The sequence below is a fragment of the Euleptes europaea genome, chromosome 14 (genome assembly GCF_029931775.1).
Source record: "Euleptes europaea isolate rEulEur1 chromosome 14, rEulEur1.hap1, whole genome shotgun sequence".
In the NCBI taxonomy this organism is placed as follows: Eukaryota; Metazoa; Chordata; class Lepidosauria; order Squamata; family Sphaerodactylidae; genus Euleptes; species Euleptes europaea.
Window position 1 is genome coordinate 55,280,815 of NC_079325.1, and position 18,452 is coordinate 55,299,266.

General features: G+C 41.4%; 1 protein-coding gene across 1 annotated transcript in view; it reads left to right on the forward strand.

Moving 5' to 3' along the window:
• GPR107 (G protein-coupled receptor 107) overlaps window positions 1-18,452 on the forward strand; it is a 76,390-nt gene that overhangs the window by 23,760 nt on the left and 34,178 nt on the right. Inside the window, 7 exon segments of the mRNA XM_056860188.1 lie at window positions 971-1,021; window positions 1,307-1,392; window positions 10,573-10,703; window positions 11,874-11,914; window positions 14,703-14,759; window positions 16,049-16,147; window positions 18,017-18,150. Coding sequence (XP_056716166.1) covers window positions 971-1,021; window positions 1,307-1,392; window positions 10,573-10,703; window positions 11,874-11,914; window positions 14,703-14,759; window positions 16,049-16,147; window positions 18,017-18,150 — 599 coding nt within the window.

Below are 18,452 nucleotides of genomic sequence, written 5' to 3' on the forward strand. Positions count from 1 at the left end.
CCTGAGGCAGCAGCTGCAAATAGTCTTGAATGCCCACATCTACCCCACCACATTGGTTTCCCCAGCTTGCTCCAAGCCACTGTTGCATCTTTCTGGTAGTAATTAAGGACCTGAGTGCATGTTCTCGATGTGGCAAGCATGCTACAGAAAATCTGGCATCTCCATGTGGTCTGTCTCTCTCCCACTATCCCCATCACAACCTGGTGGCTGCCAGAAGGGTGGATGGGGTGACATGAGGTGGACTTGTAGGGTGGCACTCCACTGGTGTGGTGAACACAAAGAAGATGCGTCCCGGGGTGAGTTGAGTTCCATGTTTGGTGATCCTACCCTAAATTTTAGTCAATACTGAGCTGTCACAGAGGCAATGACGTTTGAGAAGTAAGCAAGCAGTAAAGTGGCTGTGTAAACACAGCGTGTGTGCCTCTGCCTGTTAAACATGGAATGAATTCCGAGTTACTTGCATAGTCGTTCTTGTCCTGTCCTGCCCTTCTCCTGATCTGCTGGAGTCCATATTTTGTTGGAGTTTAATCAAGAGTTTAAAGCAACAGGGAGCGCAGTTCTTCTGCGTAAAGTTGTATATGAGCTTTAACTTCCAAATAACCAGGGGCAGGATCACAGTCTTAATCCTTAGCTGCTTAACTGGCAAAGGCAAATTCAGACAGGTAACTTGAAAACACCATCCTGTTTTTTGAGGGTGGCTATTGAAGGTTCTGGAGATACTTCAGTGAACGATATTAAAGATGGATTTTCTAAAAATGAGCGGTAGCTTTGGTTTGTTGAACCATAAATTCTGCCACATGTTCTTAAACATCCTCAAAATAAGTACTAATGTTGGAAGTTTTGGCAGTATGCTGTTGGTCTTAAATTAAATGTCAAGTGGTGTAATGATTGATTCTGTGTAAAAGAAAAAATCTTTAATTCATCAACTGCCTTAATTTTTAATGATTCACTCTTTGAACAATCCCTTTAGGTGGGATTCACTTTAGACCGGACACGGAATGATGGATTCTCCACTTACCTGGTAAGACCGAAAAGGGAAGGGTGTTCTTGTTTGGGCAAGGCTCATCAGTATCACTAGAATTGATCATTCTGTACTGTGTTCTTTCTACTAATAGAGAAGGATGCTTTCCAGCAGCACAGATTTGGCCTGAGCTTTGCCAGGCTGTGTTTAGCACCTTTCAATTTATACTTGTCCCCTGAAAAGTGATGTCTACTTCTTTTAAAAACTCCCAAAGTTGTTGACTTTTTATCTCTATGTAGGTGAGCAGAGAGAAAGTAATAGATAATCTGGTTTTGCTTCTTTCAGGATGAAAAATTGGATTATTGCATTTTGAATAAAACGTCACCCGATTTTTCCATCAAAATCCTACTTGTGAACTTCACAGATTATAGGTAAGAGCGTTAGTTACATATCTCCCAGCTTGCCTCCCCCTTCTCTAATCGAATGTCCTAGGGATGGCCATCTCACCTCTGGTATCAAGCCTACAGAGGAGCAATTTTAACTGGCCCTAAAAGCTTTGCAAAATGTTAACTAAGGTCTGGTAAAAGGTCTCACCTAGTCTTTATTTGGAGACAAAAAATGTTTTTTTCAAGTTGGGCGGGACCTCTTTCTTCAATATAGCATGTCTCTTTTAAAAGGTTTTTGGACCGTTAACGTAAGGCTGTGCTCTTTTATGCTTGGAAACTGGAAGGCTCTTCTAAGGGGTGTCAATCTCCTTACAGAGTTCACAAAGAGAGGCCCCGTGTTATTGCCAAAATACGCGTTTACACTGGTATCTGGAGAAAGGGTGCCCCCCCAGAACATCAAATGTTGGACATTCCTGTTCTCCAGCCAGTTTCATACACCAGAAGGAAAGATGTTGACAGTTTGCATTCTTCCAGCAGTTGGCAGTATGTCCTTTAAAAAAAATAAGTCAGGACCAACTGCAAATGAGAGGTTCTGTGCATGAACCAAATAGAAATGTTAAGGCTGTTTGAAGTGTCACCTAGTCATTACACGTCATAAATGCTTGCTAGCTACACATCTGCTCATCTTTTTTTTCCAGCCCCACCTTTCCCCTCAAGCAAAGCATTTAGCTATACCAGGGGTGGGGAACCTTTTTTCTGCCAAGGGCCATTTGGATATTTATAACATCATTTGGGGGCCATACAAAATTATCAACTTAAAAATTAGTCTGCTATATTTGGTCAAACATTTAGCCAAGAGGCACCACCGGAGACGGCTCAGAGTGTCTGCCACATAGAGCGCCTCGCTTTTGAGCTCTGCTGTCCCCAGCTGGGCCCAAGAGATTCAGGCAGGGCAGCATCCTTCTGAGCTAGAGATCTACCAGGACCCATGAAGGGCCAGACCAAATGATTTTGAGGGCCTTACACGGCCCCTGGGCCTGATGTTCCCCACCCCTGAGCTATACTTTTGAGATCCCTAACTGAAGTATGACCCTCAACAGTCACTTACAGAACATCTGGTTGCATGGTAAAGCAGTAGTTAGAGGACTACTGATTCAACAAAATACAAGATGGTTTAAAGAGAGGGAGGCACAAAAGAAGAAGATATTAGAAGAAATTAAATTGGGAGAAAGACAGCTAAGAAAATTACAAGATAAATAGAAGAACAGAGAGGCTAAAAAAGTTACAATATCAATATGAATTTTATTAACTTTAGAAATTGAGAAAAAATAATGTTTAACAGACAAAGATTTTTTTGAACATGCCAATAAACCAGGTAAACTATTAGCTTGGCAACTTAAACACAAAGAGAGGAAAACACCAATATTAAAAATTAAAAAGGAGGGTAAAATAACAACAGATAAACAAAAAATTATGGAAACCTTCACAGACTATTACTCAAATTTATATAGACAAAATGTTGTCTCACATAGGGAAATGGATGTTTATCTAAATCAATTTGAATGGGATAGAATATTACCAGAGCATAAGGAATTATTGGATTCTAGAATAACTATGGAGGAACTCAAAATTGTTATAGGTAAAAGTAAGTTAAATAAATCTCCAGGCGAAGATGGATTTACAGCATTTTATTATAAAACTTTTATAGAACAATTATCATCACATTTACTTAAGGTGATGAATCATTTCTTGCAGAATGGATCCATCCCACAAACCTGGAAACAAGCAAATATAGTTTTAATACCAAAACCAAATTCAGACTTATTGGATGTCAAAAATTACAGACCAATTTCATTATTGAATAATGATCATGAATTTTTTGTAACTATTTTAGCAAATAGACCTAAAACAGTATTAAATCAGGTAATATATGAGGATCAAGCTGGATTTCTCCCAGGTAGATTGATTAGTCAAAATGTTAGAATTGTAATAGATCTTTTAGAATATGCAGAGTTAGACACTACTCCTACAGCAATGATATTTTTAGATGCAAAGAAAGCATTTGATAATGTAAATTGGAAATTTAGGGGGGGAAATTAGAATATATGGATTTAGGGAAAAAATTTAAACCAGCTATTGGAAATATTTATACTTACCAATCAGCTAGACTGCTGATTAATGGTAATCTAACATCACAATTTGAAATTCAAAAAGGCACTAGACAAGGTTGCCCTCTTTCACCTTTATTGTTTATATTAGTGTTAGAAGTCTTACTGAGAAAGATTATAAATACTCCAGACATAACAGGATGTAAATTGAGGATAAATCATTTTAAAGTTAAAGCTTTTGCTGATGATTTAGTTTGCTTTCTGACTCATCCTATTAATCAAATAGTTATATGGAATAAAACGGTTGAGGTTTATGGAAAACGTGCAGGTTTTAAAAGAAGTAAAAATAAAAATAAAATTTTGGTTAAAAATATGACACTTTTGCAGCAACAAGAATTATCAAAAAGGTCAGGCTTCTCTATTGAACATAAAATAAAATATCTGGGTATTTGGTCAACCTCAAACAACCTTATTCTATTTTAAAATAACTATATTAAATTACGGCAACAAATTGTTGTAGATTTAAAAAACTGGGGGAAAATACCCGTCATTATGGGGTAGAATTTCGGTAATTAAAATGATATTACCAAAAATGCTATTTTTATTTCAGAATTTACCAATTATAAAAGGGACCCAAATATTTAAACTTTGGAAAAAAGATATTTTAAATTTTTATGGGATAAAGAAAGACGTAGAATAGCATACAATAATTTAATTGAATTAAAAGAGACAGGAGGTTTGGGGTTACCAGACTTGAGAATGTACTATGAAGCATCTTGTTTTGTTTGGTTAAAGACCTGGATTTTATTAGAGAATCCCAAAATATTGGAAATAGAAGGTTTCAATTTACGTTTTGGATGGCATGCATATTTGTGGTATGATAAAAAAGGTAAACAAAGATTTTAATACTCACTTTATTAGATTAGGCTTATTTCAAATTTGGAAAAATATAAAAGGTTCTTGGAAAATAAAACTCCCGGATGGATTAATCCAGTAGAAGCATTTATGAAGAGAGGGATACAATTAAATTTAGATATGGATGTTTATTGAGAAATTATAGATTGTAAGGGAGGAGAATGGGTGTTAAGAAGTAGAGAAGAACTTAACATTAAAGATTTATGTGTTATAAATTAAAATATATATTTAATAAAGATAAGCAAGTTGGATTTAATAAAAATAAATCTAAACTAGAAAATATATTAATAAAAGGAAATAAAGGATTGATAGGAAGGATATACAAGTTATTAATTGCAGTAAATTTAGAACAAGAAAGAATTAAGCCAGTAATGGTGAAATGGATGAAGGAGCTAGGATACAATATTGATTTGGAAATATGGGAAAAATTATGGAAGAAAGAATTTAATTTTACAATAACTAACAAAATTAGAGAATTTATATAAAATGTTTTATAGATGGTATATAACTCCCGTGATAAGTAAAATGAAAAAAGGAGAGACGGATTTATGTTGGAAATGTGGAAAGGAAAAAGGAACTTTTATGCATGCATGGTGGATATGTAAAAAAATTAAAAAGTTTTGGAAAAAGGTATTAAATGAAACAAATAATTTAATCAACACAAGAGTAAAAAGAAATCCTGCATTTTGTTTATTGGGGATCCCTCAAGAAAAAATGGACAAAAAAGTTAGGGTCATTTGCCAATATAGTTTTGCTGCTGCAAGAATCACAATAGCTAAAATTTGGAAACAAGTAAATCTCTAATTAGAGACTGGAGAGAGAAATTATGGATGTATATGAGGATGGCCAAATTAACGGAATCCCTACATGGGAAAAATATGGAAGAATTTAAAGAAACATGGGCGAAGGCCGTCACATATTGGGATAAACTGGCAAAAATGGATTTTACTATTTTAGTTAATGAGTTATAGAAATAAGTTTAATTTTCTTTTGTATTTTATGATCAATAGTGTAATTTATAAACTGTTCAGACACTTCTCCGGAAGTCCGGTGATGGGTCAAAAGGATATTTTGCATTTTGTAATTTTTTCAATTTTGAATGTACTAAGTAGATTATAAGACAAATATTCTTTTGTATTTTTTATTATTGTTATTTTTTGTTATTGTATTTGTATTATTTTATATGTTTATGTTATAAAAATAAATATATATATATAATTTTTTTTAAGCTGCCATAACATTCTGATTGCCCTTGGAGAAAAAAAAGTGTTTTAATAGTGCAGTTGAATGTTTGGCCAAGTTTAGCACCCTTTTCCTGTGTCCAATCCATGACAGACAATAATTAAATGTAATGCCTAAATATTTATAATTTTTGACTTGTTCTATTGGGTGCTATCGATACTCCATTTCACTGGATGACAGCTATTTGCAGAAACCATCACCTTAATTTTAGAATAATTGATTTGCAATTTATTAGTCTGACAATATTGGTGAAAAGTTTTTAAATATCTTTGAAGACCAATTCTTGTATAGGAAAGGATGGCCGTATCATCAGCATATAATAGTAATGGAGTTATGCGGTATCTTAGTTTAGGGGGATGGCCGTTGATGGATTGTAAACTTTGGGGAAGATCACTCAAGAATAAATTAAACAAAAGAGGGGCTAAAACACATCCTTGTTTGACTCCCTTGGATACTGGGATTTTAGTAGTTAGGCATCCTGTGTCAGAGTATTTAATCTGGCAAGAAGTATTAGTGTATAATTTTTTAATAAGAAAAAAAGAACCGGAGATCGATTCCAAGGGATAATAGTTTGTCCCATAAACATTCTCTTGAGATAGTCAAATGCCCCCTTTAAATCAATATAGGCAACGTATAATTTATTTTTGTCTTATTTGGAGTACTTTTCAGCTAAATGTGATAGTGTTAAGCAATGATCTATTGTGGATTTTTTGTTAGTAAAACCAATTTGTTCAGGACCGATAATGTCTTTGGACTTAACCCATTCAACCAGCCGGAGCTCCAAATGTTTGGCATATAATTTGCCTATAATATTAAGCAAACTAATTGGGTGAAAGTCACCTTTCTTATGGATGGGGATAATTATTGAATTTAGCCAGGTATCGGGTACAACCCCATAATGATCAATTATAGTAAAAACCTTGGCTAAAGGTTGCGCCCACCAATCTTCGTTTTTGATGAAAATTTCTGCCAGAAGGCCGTCTGGGCCCAGAGCTTTACCTGCCTTTAAACCACTGATTAGCTTAGTTATTTCTTCTGACTCCACAGGGGGCCATGCAGGTACATCTAACTTGGGAGGCTCAGTGAAATTAAGGGTTGAGATTTGATTATCAGAAAATAATGTGGTGAAATAATCAGTCCGTCTTCAGTCTGGGTAGCTTACTTCAAGAGCCTCTTCTCCTACTCTGTGGACAACCAGGGACTTATACCTGTAGCACCTTCTATTTTCTTGAATTCCTGGCCAGATGTGTCTCCTAAGGAAATTAAACCGCTCATTGATCGCCTACGCTCAGGCAAAGCCCTAGGTCTTGATCTAATTCCCTACGAACTTTTTAAAGTCAACAGCGAATGGTGGGCCAACATTCTTCCTCCTGTATTCACACAAATTAATGCATCAGGAGCCAATCCAAAATCTTGGAGACATTCTATTATCGTCCCAATCTTTAAAAAGGGTCAGCGCTCTGACCCAAGCTGTTATCGCCCAATCAGCCTTTTGTCTTGCTTAGGCAAATTGTATTCCTCCTACTTATTAAAGAGGCTGTTGGACTGGGTTGAGAGTAATGACATCTTTGGCTGGGAACAGATTGGCTTCAGAAGGGGTTGGTCTGTCACAGACCACTGTTTAGTGCTCTCCCATCTAGCCAAGAAATATTCCTCCCCCCGAAATGGCACCCTGTATGCGGGTTTTATGGATCTTAAGGGAGCTTGTGATACCATCCCGAGGGAGAGGCTATGGTTGAAACTATCACATTCTACTATGGATAGGAGGTTACTATGGCTTATTCAGCAATTTCATACCGACCTCACAGCTCAGGTTCGCAGTGGCAACCAAGGAGAACTAACCGAGCCCTTTGAACTGGCCAAGGGAGTTAGACAAGGTTGCCTCCTTGCTCCTCTCTTGTTTAATCTATACCTGAATGATATGGCAACCAATTTCTCAGAGTTTTGCCACCCCCCAAAGCTTGCAAGTCATCCCACCCCATTTCTGCTCTATGCTGATGATGCAGTTCTCCTGTCCCGCCCAAGAATTGGTTTGAAAAGGTCTTTGCAAACTTTTTCTGAGTACTGCTCTAGGGAAGGTCTTAAAATAAACCATCATAAATCTAAGATTATGATCTTCACTAAGAGGAGAAAAATGCCTCTTTTTTGCTGGGTATTAGATGGCTTTGAGGTTGACCAAGTCAAGGAGTTTGTTTACCTTGGTATTCTGTTTTCCCATAACCTAAATTGGAATGCCCATCAAAAAGCAGTGTCCAACAAAATTAAACCTGGGGTTGGTGCTATTGTCAATTTTTTTCACACCAAAGGTGGCAAATATATTCCAGGGGCTATTCAGGTTTTTAACCTGAAAATTACCCCAATTATCCTCTTTGGTGTTGCCATCTGGATTACAGTCATCAATGAATCTATAGATCGTCCACTGCTTCAGTTCTTACGAAAACTCCTAAATGCCCCTCGATGTGCTGCTGGCGTTACTCTTCGTTCCGAGTTTGGCCAAATGTCACTTGAAGCTAGGGCGTGGTTGGCCGCCTTTAAACTACACCTTAAACTGTGCTTTAGCACTGAGGGGTTCCTAGCTTCTCTGAAGCATGACCCTTTTAAATCCTCATGGCAAAAAATCTTAGATGAGAAACTGGCATTGTTGGGCTTCTCGCAGGATATGTTATTAGATCTTGGGAAAACTGAAGCTTTTACCAAAATTAAAAAGCACATTAAAGAGCTCGATTATAACAGCACTACTTTTCGTGCTCGTCGCGTCTGTTCATCCCAGTTCTTCGGAATACCCCCTCCACGTGTTCTGCCTGCCTATACATATTATCTGACAACTCCTCGTCTCTGTAGAGCTTTTTGCTTGGCTAGATTGAATGCTAACCCTTCTATGGTAATGTAGGGCAGAATTCTGAATATACCCTACTCAGACAGGATCTGCCCTTGCTCTTCTGGCTCTATTGACTCATTAGCCCATGCCCTTTTGGAAGGCCGCTTTTACGAGGAACTTCGATCGCGCTATATTTCCCCCCTTTTAATATACAAATCCAATGCTTCTGTGACTGACATAATGCCTTTTTTACTAAGCGATAGGGACCCCAAGGCTACATTGTCAGTGGCAAGATTTGTTTCAGTCCTTTCATCCCTCCAACACTAGATATATGCTGCTCAAAATCAATTGATCAAGGAGCTTCTAAGGGATAAAAGGAAAGGAAAGGAAATAATCAGTCCATGCTCCTGGCAAGACTGAGGGTTCCAGTTTATCTGAATTGTTACCCATCTCGCCGGAAACTATTCTCCAGATGAGCTTGCTGTTATTTGTTTTAACCGCAGTATGCAGTTGGTCCCATTTGTTTTGAAAAAAGGTTCTTTTCTTATTACAAACCATTTCCTGGTAAATTTTGTTACGATTAAAGTATTTGTTTACATTATTAGGGTCCACTGTGTGTCTACTGATCTGAAATAATGTTCTTAGGGTAGTCTTGGCTTCACGACATTCTTGGTCAAACCAAGAGGAAGGCTTACTATTGATCTTGCCCAAGGGTTTTGCCTTGGCACTACAGAGTGTTACAATTTGTGAATATATTGTCATGGTTTCCTCATGAGAAGAAGCATTAAACATTTTTAGTTTTAAGTTATTCATCAGATCCGACTCAAATATTTAAGGAATAGAACTCTTTCTCTACAGCTGGGAACCATCTGACTCTTCGTAGGACATTTCCTTCCTCGGGTTCAGAATTTTGTTTTATAAGATGATTACCTATTATTTTTGGTTTCTCCTGAATCGCCATTGTCAAAGGGAGATGATCACTTTCAGTTCGCAGATCGATCTTAAACCATTTAACCCTGTCATCAAAGTCTGCAGAGCATAAACTATAATCAAGAACACTTCTGTTGTTAGGTGTAACAAAAGTAAAATCATTTGAATTTGTAAATTGATCGAGTCCATTTAAAACTACCATGTTATGGGCAATGCAATAGTCAAAATGTTTGTAGCCTGAACAGTTATTAACCAAGTCTTTTGAATTATGCTGTAACAATAGTGGTATGGGGAGAAGATCTTCGTTGTCATAGCCTAATTTTGAAATTATATTTTTGTTATTCTCACCAATTCTGACATTAAAATCACCCATCACAAAAAAGTGGTCGTTTGGGAATTTTTAAAGAATTGAACATGTAAAGTCCTCTAGCTTCTCCCAGTTCGTAATTAGGTCTTTCTCAGTTGTGGTGGGAGTTTTTAAACAAAAAACTCTCCTAAATCTCATGAGCCTGTCAGTATCACAGCTTACTCCAAAGAGTCAGACCTCTGCTCTGTGTTATTCTTTATAAACACATCTAGTGGTGGCTCTTTCCTAGCTTCCAGGACCGTCAGCTGAAATTACCAGAGATTGAAACAGGGACCCTTCTGCATGCCAAGCATGTATGCCTGGTGGTCAGTGTGTGGACCTTCTGTTCCTTCCATACGCACATTTTTACTGTAGCCTTTGTTCTCAACCAGCGTGGTGTAGTGGTTAAGAGCGGTGGACCCTAATCTGGAGAACTGGGTTTGATTCCCCACTCCTCCACATGAGTGGTGGACTCTAATCTGGTGAACTAGGTTGGTTTCCCCACTCCTGCACATGATGCCAGCTGGGTGACCTTGGGCTAGTCACAGTTCTCCATACTCTCTCAGTCCCACCTACCTCACAAGGTGCCTGTTGTTGGGAGGAGAAGGGAAGGCGATTGTAAGCCGGTTTGAGACTCCTTACAGGTAGAGAAAATTGGGGTATAAAAACCAACCCCCCTCTTCCTCCTCCTCTTTCCCTCTGCCTCCCATTCTAGCCTGAGAATGATAACTCTTCTCCCGCTCTTCTCTCTACGGCACTGATGCTGCAGATTCAGAAAGCCAGTGCCAAGCTTCCTTCTTTAGGGTTAGGCCACTTGTTCTCATACTGGAGAGATAATGTAGTTGTGCATTATTTTGTCTGTGCAGTGTGAAAATCAAGCCCAAAATGGAAACATCCCAGCTGCCCAGAATAGTCTTCGTAGTCAACGGGACTGCACAGTCGGGGACTGCTCCTGCCAAGGGCGCGTCTGCGGAGGAGGCGCCGCCACAGAACAGCGGTGAGCCGGTCTCCAGATTGAAAATTAACTTGCTGTTGAATGACCGGCCGTTTTCATATCCACTGTGGAAGTCTGCTGTTTTCTTTCTGGACCTGTCTAGACTATTTTAATTTTGCAGTAGACAGCCACAAGATGAGGGTCGGAGTCACTGACTGTACCGACTTTCAAATGGAAACTAAGCTCGTAGTCTGTGGGTTGCCATATGTTGTGATAGCTCCATGTGCAGAGGCAGTATACCTCTGGCATGAAGAACTGGGAGGATACTGCACGTATGGCCAAGTTGCATAGATAACTTACCAATAATACAAAATGCTTTGCACATTCTAGCCCTGTTGAGTTGAAGGACTGCTTTATCCTTCAGCGTCCTTTAACAACCTAGCTGGCCTCATTATTTTGTAGCCAGTTCTTTAAATATTGGGGGGGGAGGTTTTTTTCCCTTCTCTCCCATACAGCTGATTTAGGAAAATCTGGGAAAGAGCAGGCTTTGTGTATTGATTCCCTTTCATAGCAGTAATGATGTTTTGGCCTATTCAGATAATCTAGAGACTTTTCATGTTTTTATCTTAGTATGCAAGAAGGCCCTACAGTGGCTAGTAACTGTTGTGTGTTTCTGGGGTGGGGGTGTTAGTAGTAGTTAAGATTAATATGTCTATAAAAATAAAACTTTGATCTTGATTCTGCAATAATTAAGAGAATGTGAAAACCTAAACATTGTCCACTGCTTCTGCCTTTCCCTGTCACCTTACCTCCCACCCCTCCAACATAGAGGTGGAGGTCTTAAAGTTTCCCCTCTCGTATAAGCCAAAGATTCCTGTCTTTCCTTTGTTGGTTCTCAGCCTTTTGAGAAGCCATCGGGTGCAAAGCTCCGATCCTGATGGAGCAATGAGCTCTCTGCAGTAAGTTTCCCTTGGATAAATTGGTGTCCAGATCTGCCCTAGAGACTGGATTCCAAGCTGATGTTGTGAAATGTATAAGATTCAGCTCAGGTGCACCCTGAAAGTGAACCACCTTTTCTGAAGCTAAGCAGATCTAGTGCCTGAGTGGGAGACATTCTCACGATCCTGTGTGGTGATGGAAGAAAGGTGGGATTGTAAATGTTCTAAGAAATCACAGTGAATAGAGGCCATCCTGTCTGAACATCTGACTCTGGTTTTGTGTGTGTATCTCTAGAGACGAAGCAGGCACCCTCCAAAAATGTGTCAGCAACTCAGGTGAGAGATGGGTAGCTTTATTATTATTATTAATATACTATTCAGTATTACACATCAGTGAAAACTCAAAAGCAAAACTGAATGCAGCCTTTTCAGAACATAAAAAGGGAACTTCTATGGTGTTTCAGATGATGAAATGTTGATGCCACCAGGCATATATCGGCTCACAGTTCACAAGGCCAGGCTGAGCATGCCGAAGGACTGGGCCATTCAGATGCCGTGCCAGACCTCAGTTAGACTCCTGTTCGCTGCAGCTGGCACAGATGTAGTTTGTCTGTCATCTCTGTGCACTCTTCCTTCTTCCTCCTTTCTCCTCTGTCTCACGCGGAACCTGAGAAGCAGCCTCCCCTAAGTGAGAACTCCACCATTTATTTTGAGGTCCGAATGCAGCTGCCCAAGCAAGCTGGGGTTTGCCTCCCCTGAGCCCAGGTTTTCAGTCCCAGTGTGTTGGATGGGTGGGTGTGGGGGACTCCAGTTTTGCCATGCTCCTGGGCTTGGACACTACTGACAGTTGCTGTTTGTTTTCCATTAATGCTTGTTTTCATGCTCTGTGTGAAAGGGTGGGGGCAGGGCAAGGGCAACATTGCAGCCACACCAGACAAGCCGCAGCTGCTCCTTTAAAAAAAAAATTATTTTTTAAAAAACATAAAGAACTCACATGCATCACACACGCTTCATACATCATATCTGCAACAATCATATCCTCCAATATACAGTAGAGCGGTTCTAATAAATTTTTCATCTGATATTCTTTCAGTCTACACAAACATTTGTTTCTGTAATTAAATAGATATATAAGCAATTATTCTCTGGCCTTTATTTTATCTAAGTTATTTATCTTAATTTCGATTATACTGGCATTTACAATTTTATGCTATCATTCATCCCCAACAATTATAGCTATTCATGACAGCTTATATAATCAACGTCTTTACTAATAATTCTTGAGATATATATGTTATATGAATGTATGATAGGAAAAAGTGATCTAACATCATACTACATGTGCTGGACCTCTGCATGTATATTATTTTGCTACATAATCAAAATACATCTTCCAATTCTTCTGAAAGTCTTCTGTTGGTCATCTGTTCACTAGATTTGTCAGTTTGGCCATGACTGCATATTCAAGCCACAGCTGCTCCTGATGCAGCAAGTTGGATTTCGGTTGCAGCTTTGAATGACGTCTGAATGTGGCCGTTTTCTGATAGAAACTAATTCATTAGAGTAGAAAAGAGAAAGAGTCCAGTAGCACCTTAAAGACTAACAACATTTCTGGCAGGGTATGAGCTTTTGTGAGCCACACCACACTTCTTCAGATACTGTGGCTCATGAAAGCTCATACCCTGCCAGAAGTTGGATTAGTCTTTAAAGTGCTACTGGACTCTTGCTCTTTGCTACTGCTAGTGACAAACTAACACGGCTGCACATTGTGAGCTAATTCATTGTCAGTCTTACAATTGGGATCCAAATTCTGCTTAGTTTATAAACTATCACACTCTATTTCATTCTCTTCCCAACCCCCCCACAAGTTGTAAAAGCCATGTGAATTGTGTTACTTATAGCCCTTTCCAAGGGGTTGCGCTTGTGTTTTCTAATGCCTGGCAAAAAGCCAGCCAGCTTTCTGCAGCAGCTGAAGAAAAAGAGGAGAGGGGAGCCACCCCCAGCTCAGGCACCAATGCATTTTTATAAGCCGAGGGTTTTTACAGATGCACATGTCCTTGGGAACGCTGAACATTTTGCATGCCCTGAGCCAGCTTCCTTATCTGTACAGTCTGACACAGATAAATGGCCACGAGGGGGCTCAATCCAGCCCCTCCCAGTTGACGCTTGGTTTCAAGAACTGCCCTAACATGCTCTTCAGCTGCTTTCTCTGGGAATGGGGATAAGAGCAAAGGGTTCTCCCTCCCCAACCCTGGTGTGAACAGCAGGGAAGCCAGCAGAGTTTATTCATTTTGCATTTAGAATCTGCCCAAGGTGCCTTACAACATTTTTGAAAAAATGGTGGTGGTGGAGAGATTAAAATAACTATTAAAAAGTCCAGCATAAAAACATTAACCATAAAAGCAGGGCCATTGACAGCTTACAGTAAGTATTAAAGATCAGCCCTGTCATTAAATCCTGGGTGAACATAAACCATTTGACCTGGTGCCTGAAAGAGATTCTCCTCTTAATAGCTAAAGTGCGTCAGGGGAAGAATTCTGCCATTGCTGTGGCTGGTTCTCGTGCGGCAGAGGAGAGACTTGGTCTGAGCTGCATCAAGTAGAGCCCGAGGTGGCTCCCCACCCCCCAGTTGGTTCGGATTAGGGCTCCTACTAAAAAGAAAACCTGCCAATAAAGAGAATGGCCAGCATCACCCCTTTGACAGTGTAACACTCCTTTGGACTGCTGAACGAAACGCCTGCCCTGGTTGCATCCCCGGCCTTTCCTCTCTACCGCCAGCCCTGGCTACAGCCATCTCCTTGCTCGGTCAGTGAAGGTTTCTCCTTTCCTGTCCAGACGCATGAAGGCTGTGCCATGCTAGCAGGCGAGCCGACCTGTCCACTCCCTTACCTCATTAGACCGAGGAGGAGAGAAGGCGCACTCCCCTCCAGAGGCATCTTTACTGCCATCGCAGAGGATGTGCATGCGCAAGAAGGAACCTGCTGGGTGTGTGGGTGCTCTTTGTGGAGAGTCTAGGGCCTCCATTTGGAAATGCAGTCTTCTTTTTGTTGTGCAGTTAACTGTCCTCCACGTTATTTGACCTGTTTGCAGTGAGTTGGGATCTTGCTTTGCTGTCTTGCCTCAGGTGGCCGCTGAGAAGTCGCATCCCTTCCAGAACTTAACCGGTGGCCTTTCTTTCCAGGTGGGTTGTCCTCTTGGCTGTGGTTTGTGTAGGAGATACCTGCAGAGGGTCCCAACACATCCCTTCTGCCCCTCCACACCATAATTTTGTTTCTTATTTTATTCATTTGTACCCCGCCTCTCTCCCCAGTGGGGACACAAAGCGGCTTACATTGTTCTCCTCACCTCCATTTTAGCCTCACAACAACCTTGTGAGGAAGGGTAGTCTGAGAGTGTGTGACTGGCCCAAGGCCACCCCCAAGCTTCCATGGCACAAGGGTGAATTCAACCTCAGGTCTCTCAGATACTAGAACACTTTTAACCACTATACCACACCGGCTCTCCTAATCTAATCTCCTCCATTCCTTAAATTTTTATTCCTGTTTCTACAACACTTCACAATTCTTAATGATCTTTCTGAACCCATGAGTTTTCTTTTGTTAACTTAGAATATGTATGCCCTGCCCCTCCAGTAAAACAAACAAACAGAGGGTGGCTTATGACATGTTGTGGAAAGTGTGTCTCAGTAAAATCTGGGAAGGCGCCAGGTAAACCATGTTAAGCAGTAACAAAGAGAATGAGATCTTTATCTTCTGCAACACCAATGAGGAAAGGTCTTGAAAATATGCCAGTTGTATTAAAAACGATCCAAAGCCAGAGCCAGAAACAAATGCCTGATTCGGACACAGCCGGAGGTGGGGAGGAGAGACAGCAGCCAAATGCCAAAGGAAAAAAAAGTTTTACACAGGCCCGAAGAATAATGAACGTGGCAGCAGGGATTCAGCTGCAGGGAGGATAGTCCAAGGTCATGGCACCATCACCAGAAAGGGCCTGTTTCTGGTCACTGTTCTGCGAACAAGGGGCCGTGGCTCAGTGATAGAGCATCTGCTTGGCATGCAGAAGGTCCCAGGTTCAATCCTCAGCATCTCCAGTTAAAGGGACTAGGCAAGTAGGTGATGTGAAAGACCCCTGCCTGAGACTCTGGAGAGCCGCTGCCAGTCTGAGTAGACAATACTGACTGATGAACCAAGGGTCTGATTCAGTATAAGGCAGCTTCATGTGTTCAGCACAGCTTGACTGTCGGGTGGGCTCTGATTGGAGCAGATGAACCTTTGAAAGCCTTAGTCCTGGAATGTTTGGGGCAGTAAAGATAAGCACCAGCACTTTGAATTGAGCCTGGCAACCAGCTAGCAACCGGTGGTCTCTTCAAAGTGCTGTTCCCTACATCTTCTACCAGACAGTCGGGAGGGGGGCATGTTTGGAGGGGGGTGCTGAGCAAAGCCATTGACTGTTCCTCTGCCTGCTTTCCAGTTTTTCTTCAACGTCTCGGAGACCCAAGAGGGCCTTTACAGCCTCTACTTCCACAAATGCGTTGCCAAGAGCACGCTGAACGAGCCCTTCAGCCTGGATGTGAGTTGGCAGTCCCCCTTTCTAACCATGTATTTCCAACTAGGTCTTGGTAACCATTTGCTGAGAAACGATCGAAGGTTGTCAAGATTCTAGTGTTAAAGGGGGGGTCAGCATCCTCAGGCAGCTTGGCGGTGCCATTGTGCTTGGAAGGGCCAGGAGCCAACTCTGCTGCTCCATGCCCACCCTCCTGAGCGGAGAAGCAGCCACAAAGAGCCATGGCTGCTGACGGCTCACTCCTCTGCTCAGTCCCCATCACTTGCTCGCCCAGCCCACTGCAGGGCGGGGGGTTTCTTGCTGAGAGCTCCTCAGAAGCTGGAGGTGTGTGGAACTGCAGAGCACAGTATTGGTGGTTGAATACAACTTCCTAAGTATCTGCCTTTTAATTTTTTAAAAAATCACGTTTCTAGCCCTCATGAGATGCTGTGGTACCTTTTCAGAAGCCAGAGTTTTAATTCTAATTTTTGCCTCTTTCCTGAGTACCCAGCTTGCTGGGGATAAAGTGTAGACAACTGGGGAAGGCACTGGCAACCCGCCTAGTAAACGTCGGGATGTGACATCACCCCACACGCCAATAATGACCCAGTGCTTGCACTGGGGACTACCTTAACCTTTTTACCTGCAAGGAACAGGAGCCCCATGGCACAGAGTGGTAAGCTGCAGTACTTCAGTCAAAGCTCTGTTCATGGCCTGAGTTCGATACTGGTGGAAGTCGGTTTCAGGTAGCCGGCTCAAGATTTACTCAGCTTTCCATCCTTCTGAGGTCGGTAAAATGAGTACCCAGCTGAGGAAGGCACTGGAAAACCTCCCCGTAAACGTGGTCTGCCTAGTAAACGTTGCAATGTGATGTCACCTCATGGGTTAGTAATGACCCTGTGCTTGCATGGGGGGCTACCTTTACCTTCCTGCAAGGAAAGGTGGCGTTTGCTGAAAAATAGCATTTCTATGCACCAGAAGAACCCCAGTCTACAAAGGACACCCAGTTTGCAAAGAACTCAGAGTAGCATATACCTTTGTGCTTCAGTTGGCTCCCAGGAAAATTTATTGAATCTCCACCAAAGGGATGAGTGTGGCCGCAGAACTGTACATTCCAAGGAAAACCTGGCTTTTCCCAACCCATGTTTTCCCTCGTAAGATGAGCCCCCCCTTCCATTGGCAAAATGTAAATCCAAATGCTGCATCCTGATATTTTTGAAGCCTGTCTCCTAGCTGAACTCCTTTTGAAGGGAAGTTGCTGGCGGCAGCTGGAATACGGGCTTTGTGAGGTTAAGTCAAGGAATATGAGCCATTGTACCTGGTTGCAACATGAGTTTAGCTTAGATGTATGCTTCTCACACACCCTCCTCCAAAAAAAACTGTTGCAGGCAAGCCAGATGCAGGGGAGGGGACTCCTGCCTGACAAGTCTTCCCTTCAGATATACCCCTCACTTCCACTAGTGGTCTCCCCCCTTCCAAGTTGGACTCCAAAATTTGCTGAGTAGAATGAGATGGGAGCTCTCAGTCACGGAAAAGGTTAAACACTCCTTTTAGCAATCTGGTTCTCACCTACAAAAGCCCTCATTCTCTTTAGCTTTGCATGTTGACAGTCTGGGGAGCAAGGGCTTGCTGTGATCCTTCACAGCTGTGGCAAAGAGGAGAAGGTCCTTGCTTTAAGATGGTGTGAGAGAGGAATGCTGGTTATTCCTAGAACAGGAGTGCTCCCAACAAGCAGTGTACTATCTGAATGCACCCTTAATAAAACCTCTTGGTTTTATGTTTTATTCATCTTTGTATCTGACTAAGTGGGATCTAGTCTGCAAAAACTTAAACTGAAATACAGGCTTGTTAGTCTTTCAGGTGCTTCAAAAACTCCTAGTTTATGTTTGCTTTCAGATAGAGATTCAGGAGAAGAACCCTGGCAGCTACCTCTCTGCAGGAGAAATCCCTCTCCCCAAGCTCTATGTTTCAATGGCGCTCTTCTTCTTCGTCTCTGGAGTAGTGTGGATCCACATCCTTCGGAAACGCAGGTGAACACTGCTGCGGAATCCGTGCGCCAGTTTGATGGCTGTCAGGCTTGGACTAAGGGTGGCTTTAGGACTCAGGTAGTTTAGTACAAAAAAGCAGTTATTCCTTTCAGGCATCCAGCTTTTGCTACTTAATCAGCAAGTGAGAAGGGCCTGTTGCTATTCTGAGGTTGTTTACTCTCTTGACAGGATCTTACTTTTGTTTGTGCTTTGTAAGGGGATGTGTTGTCTTGAGGAAGATGGGCCTCTAGGCCTCTTTTTGCAGTACCTCTACACACTCCCTTCTTCGATTAGTGGCTGGCAGA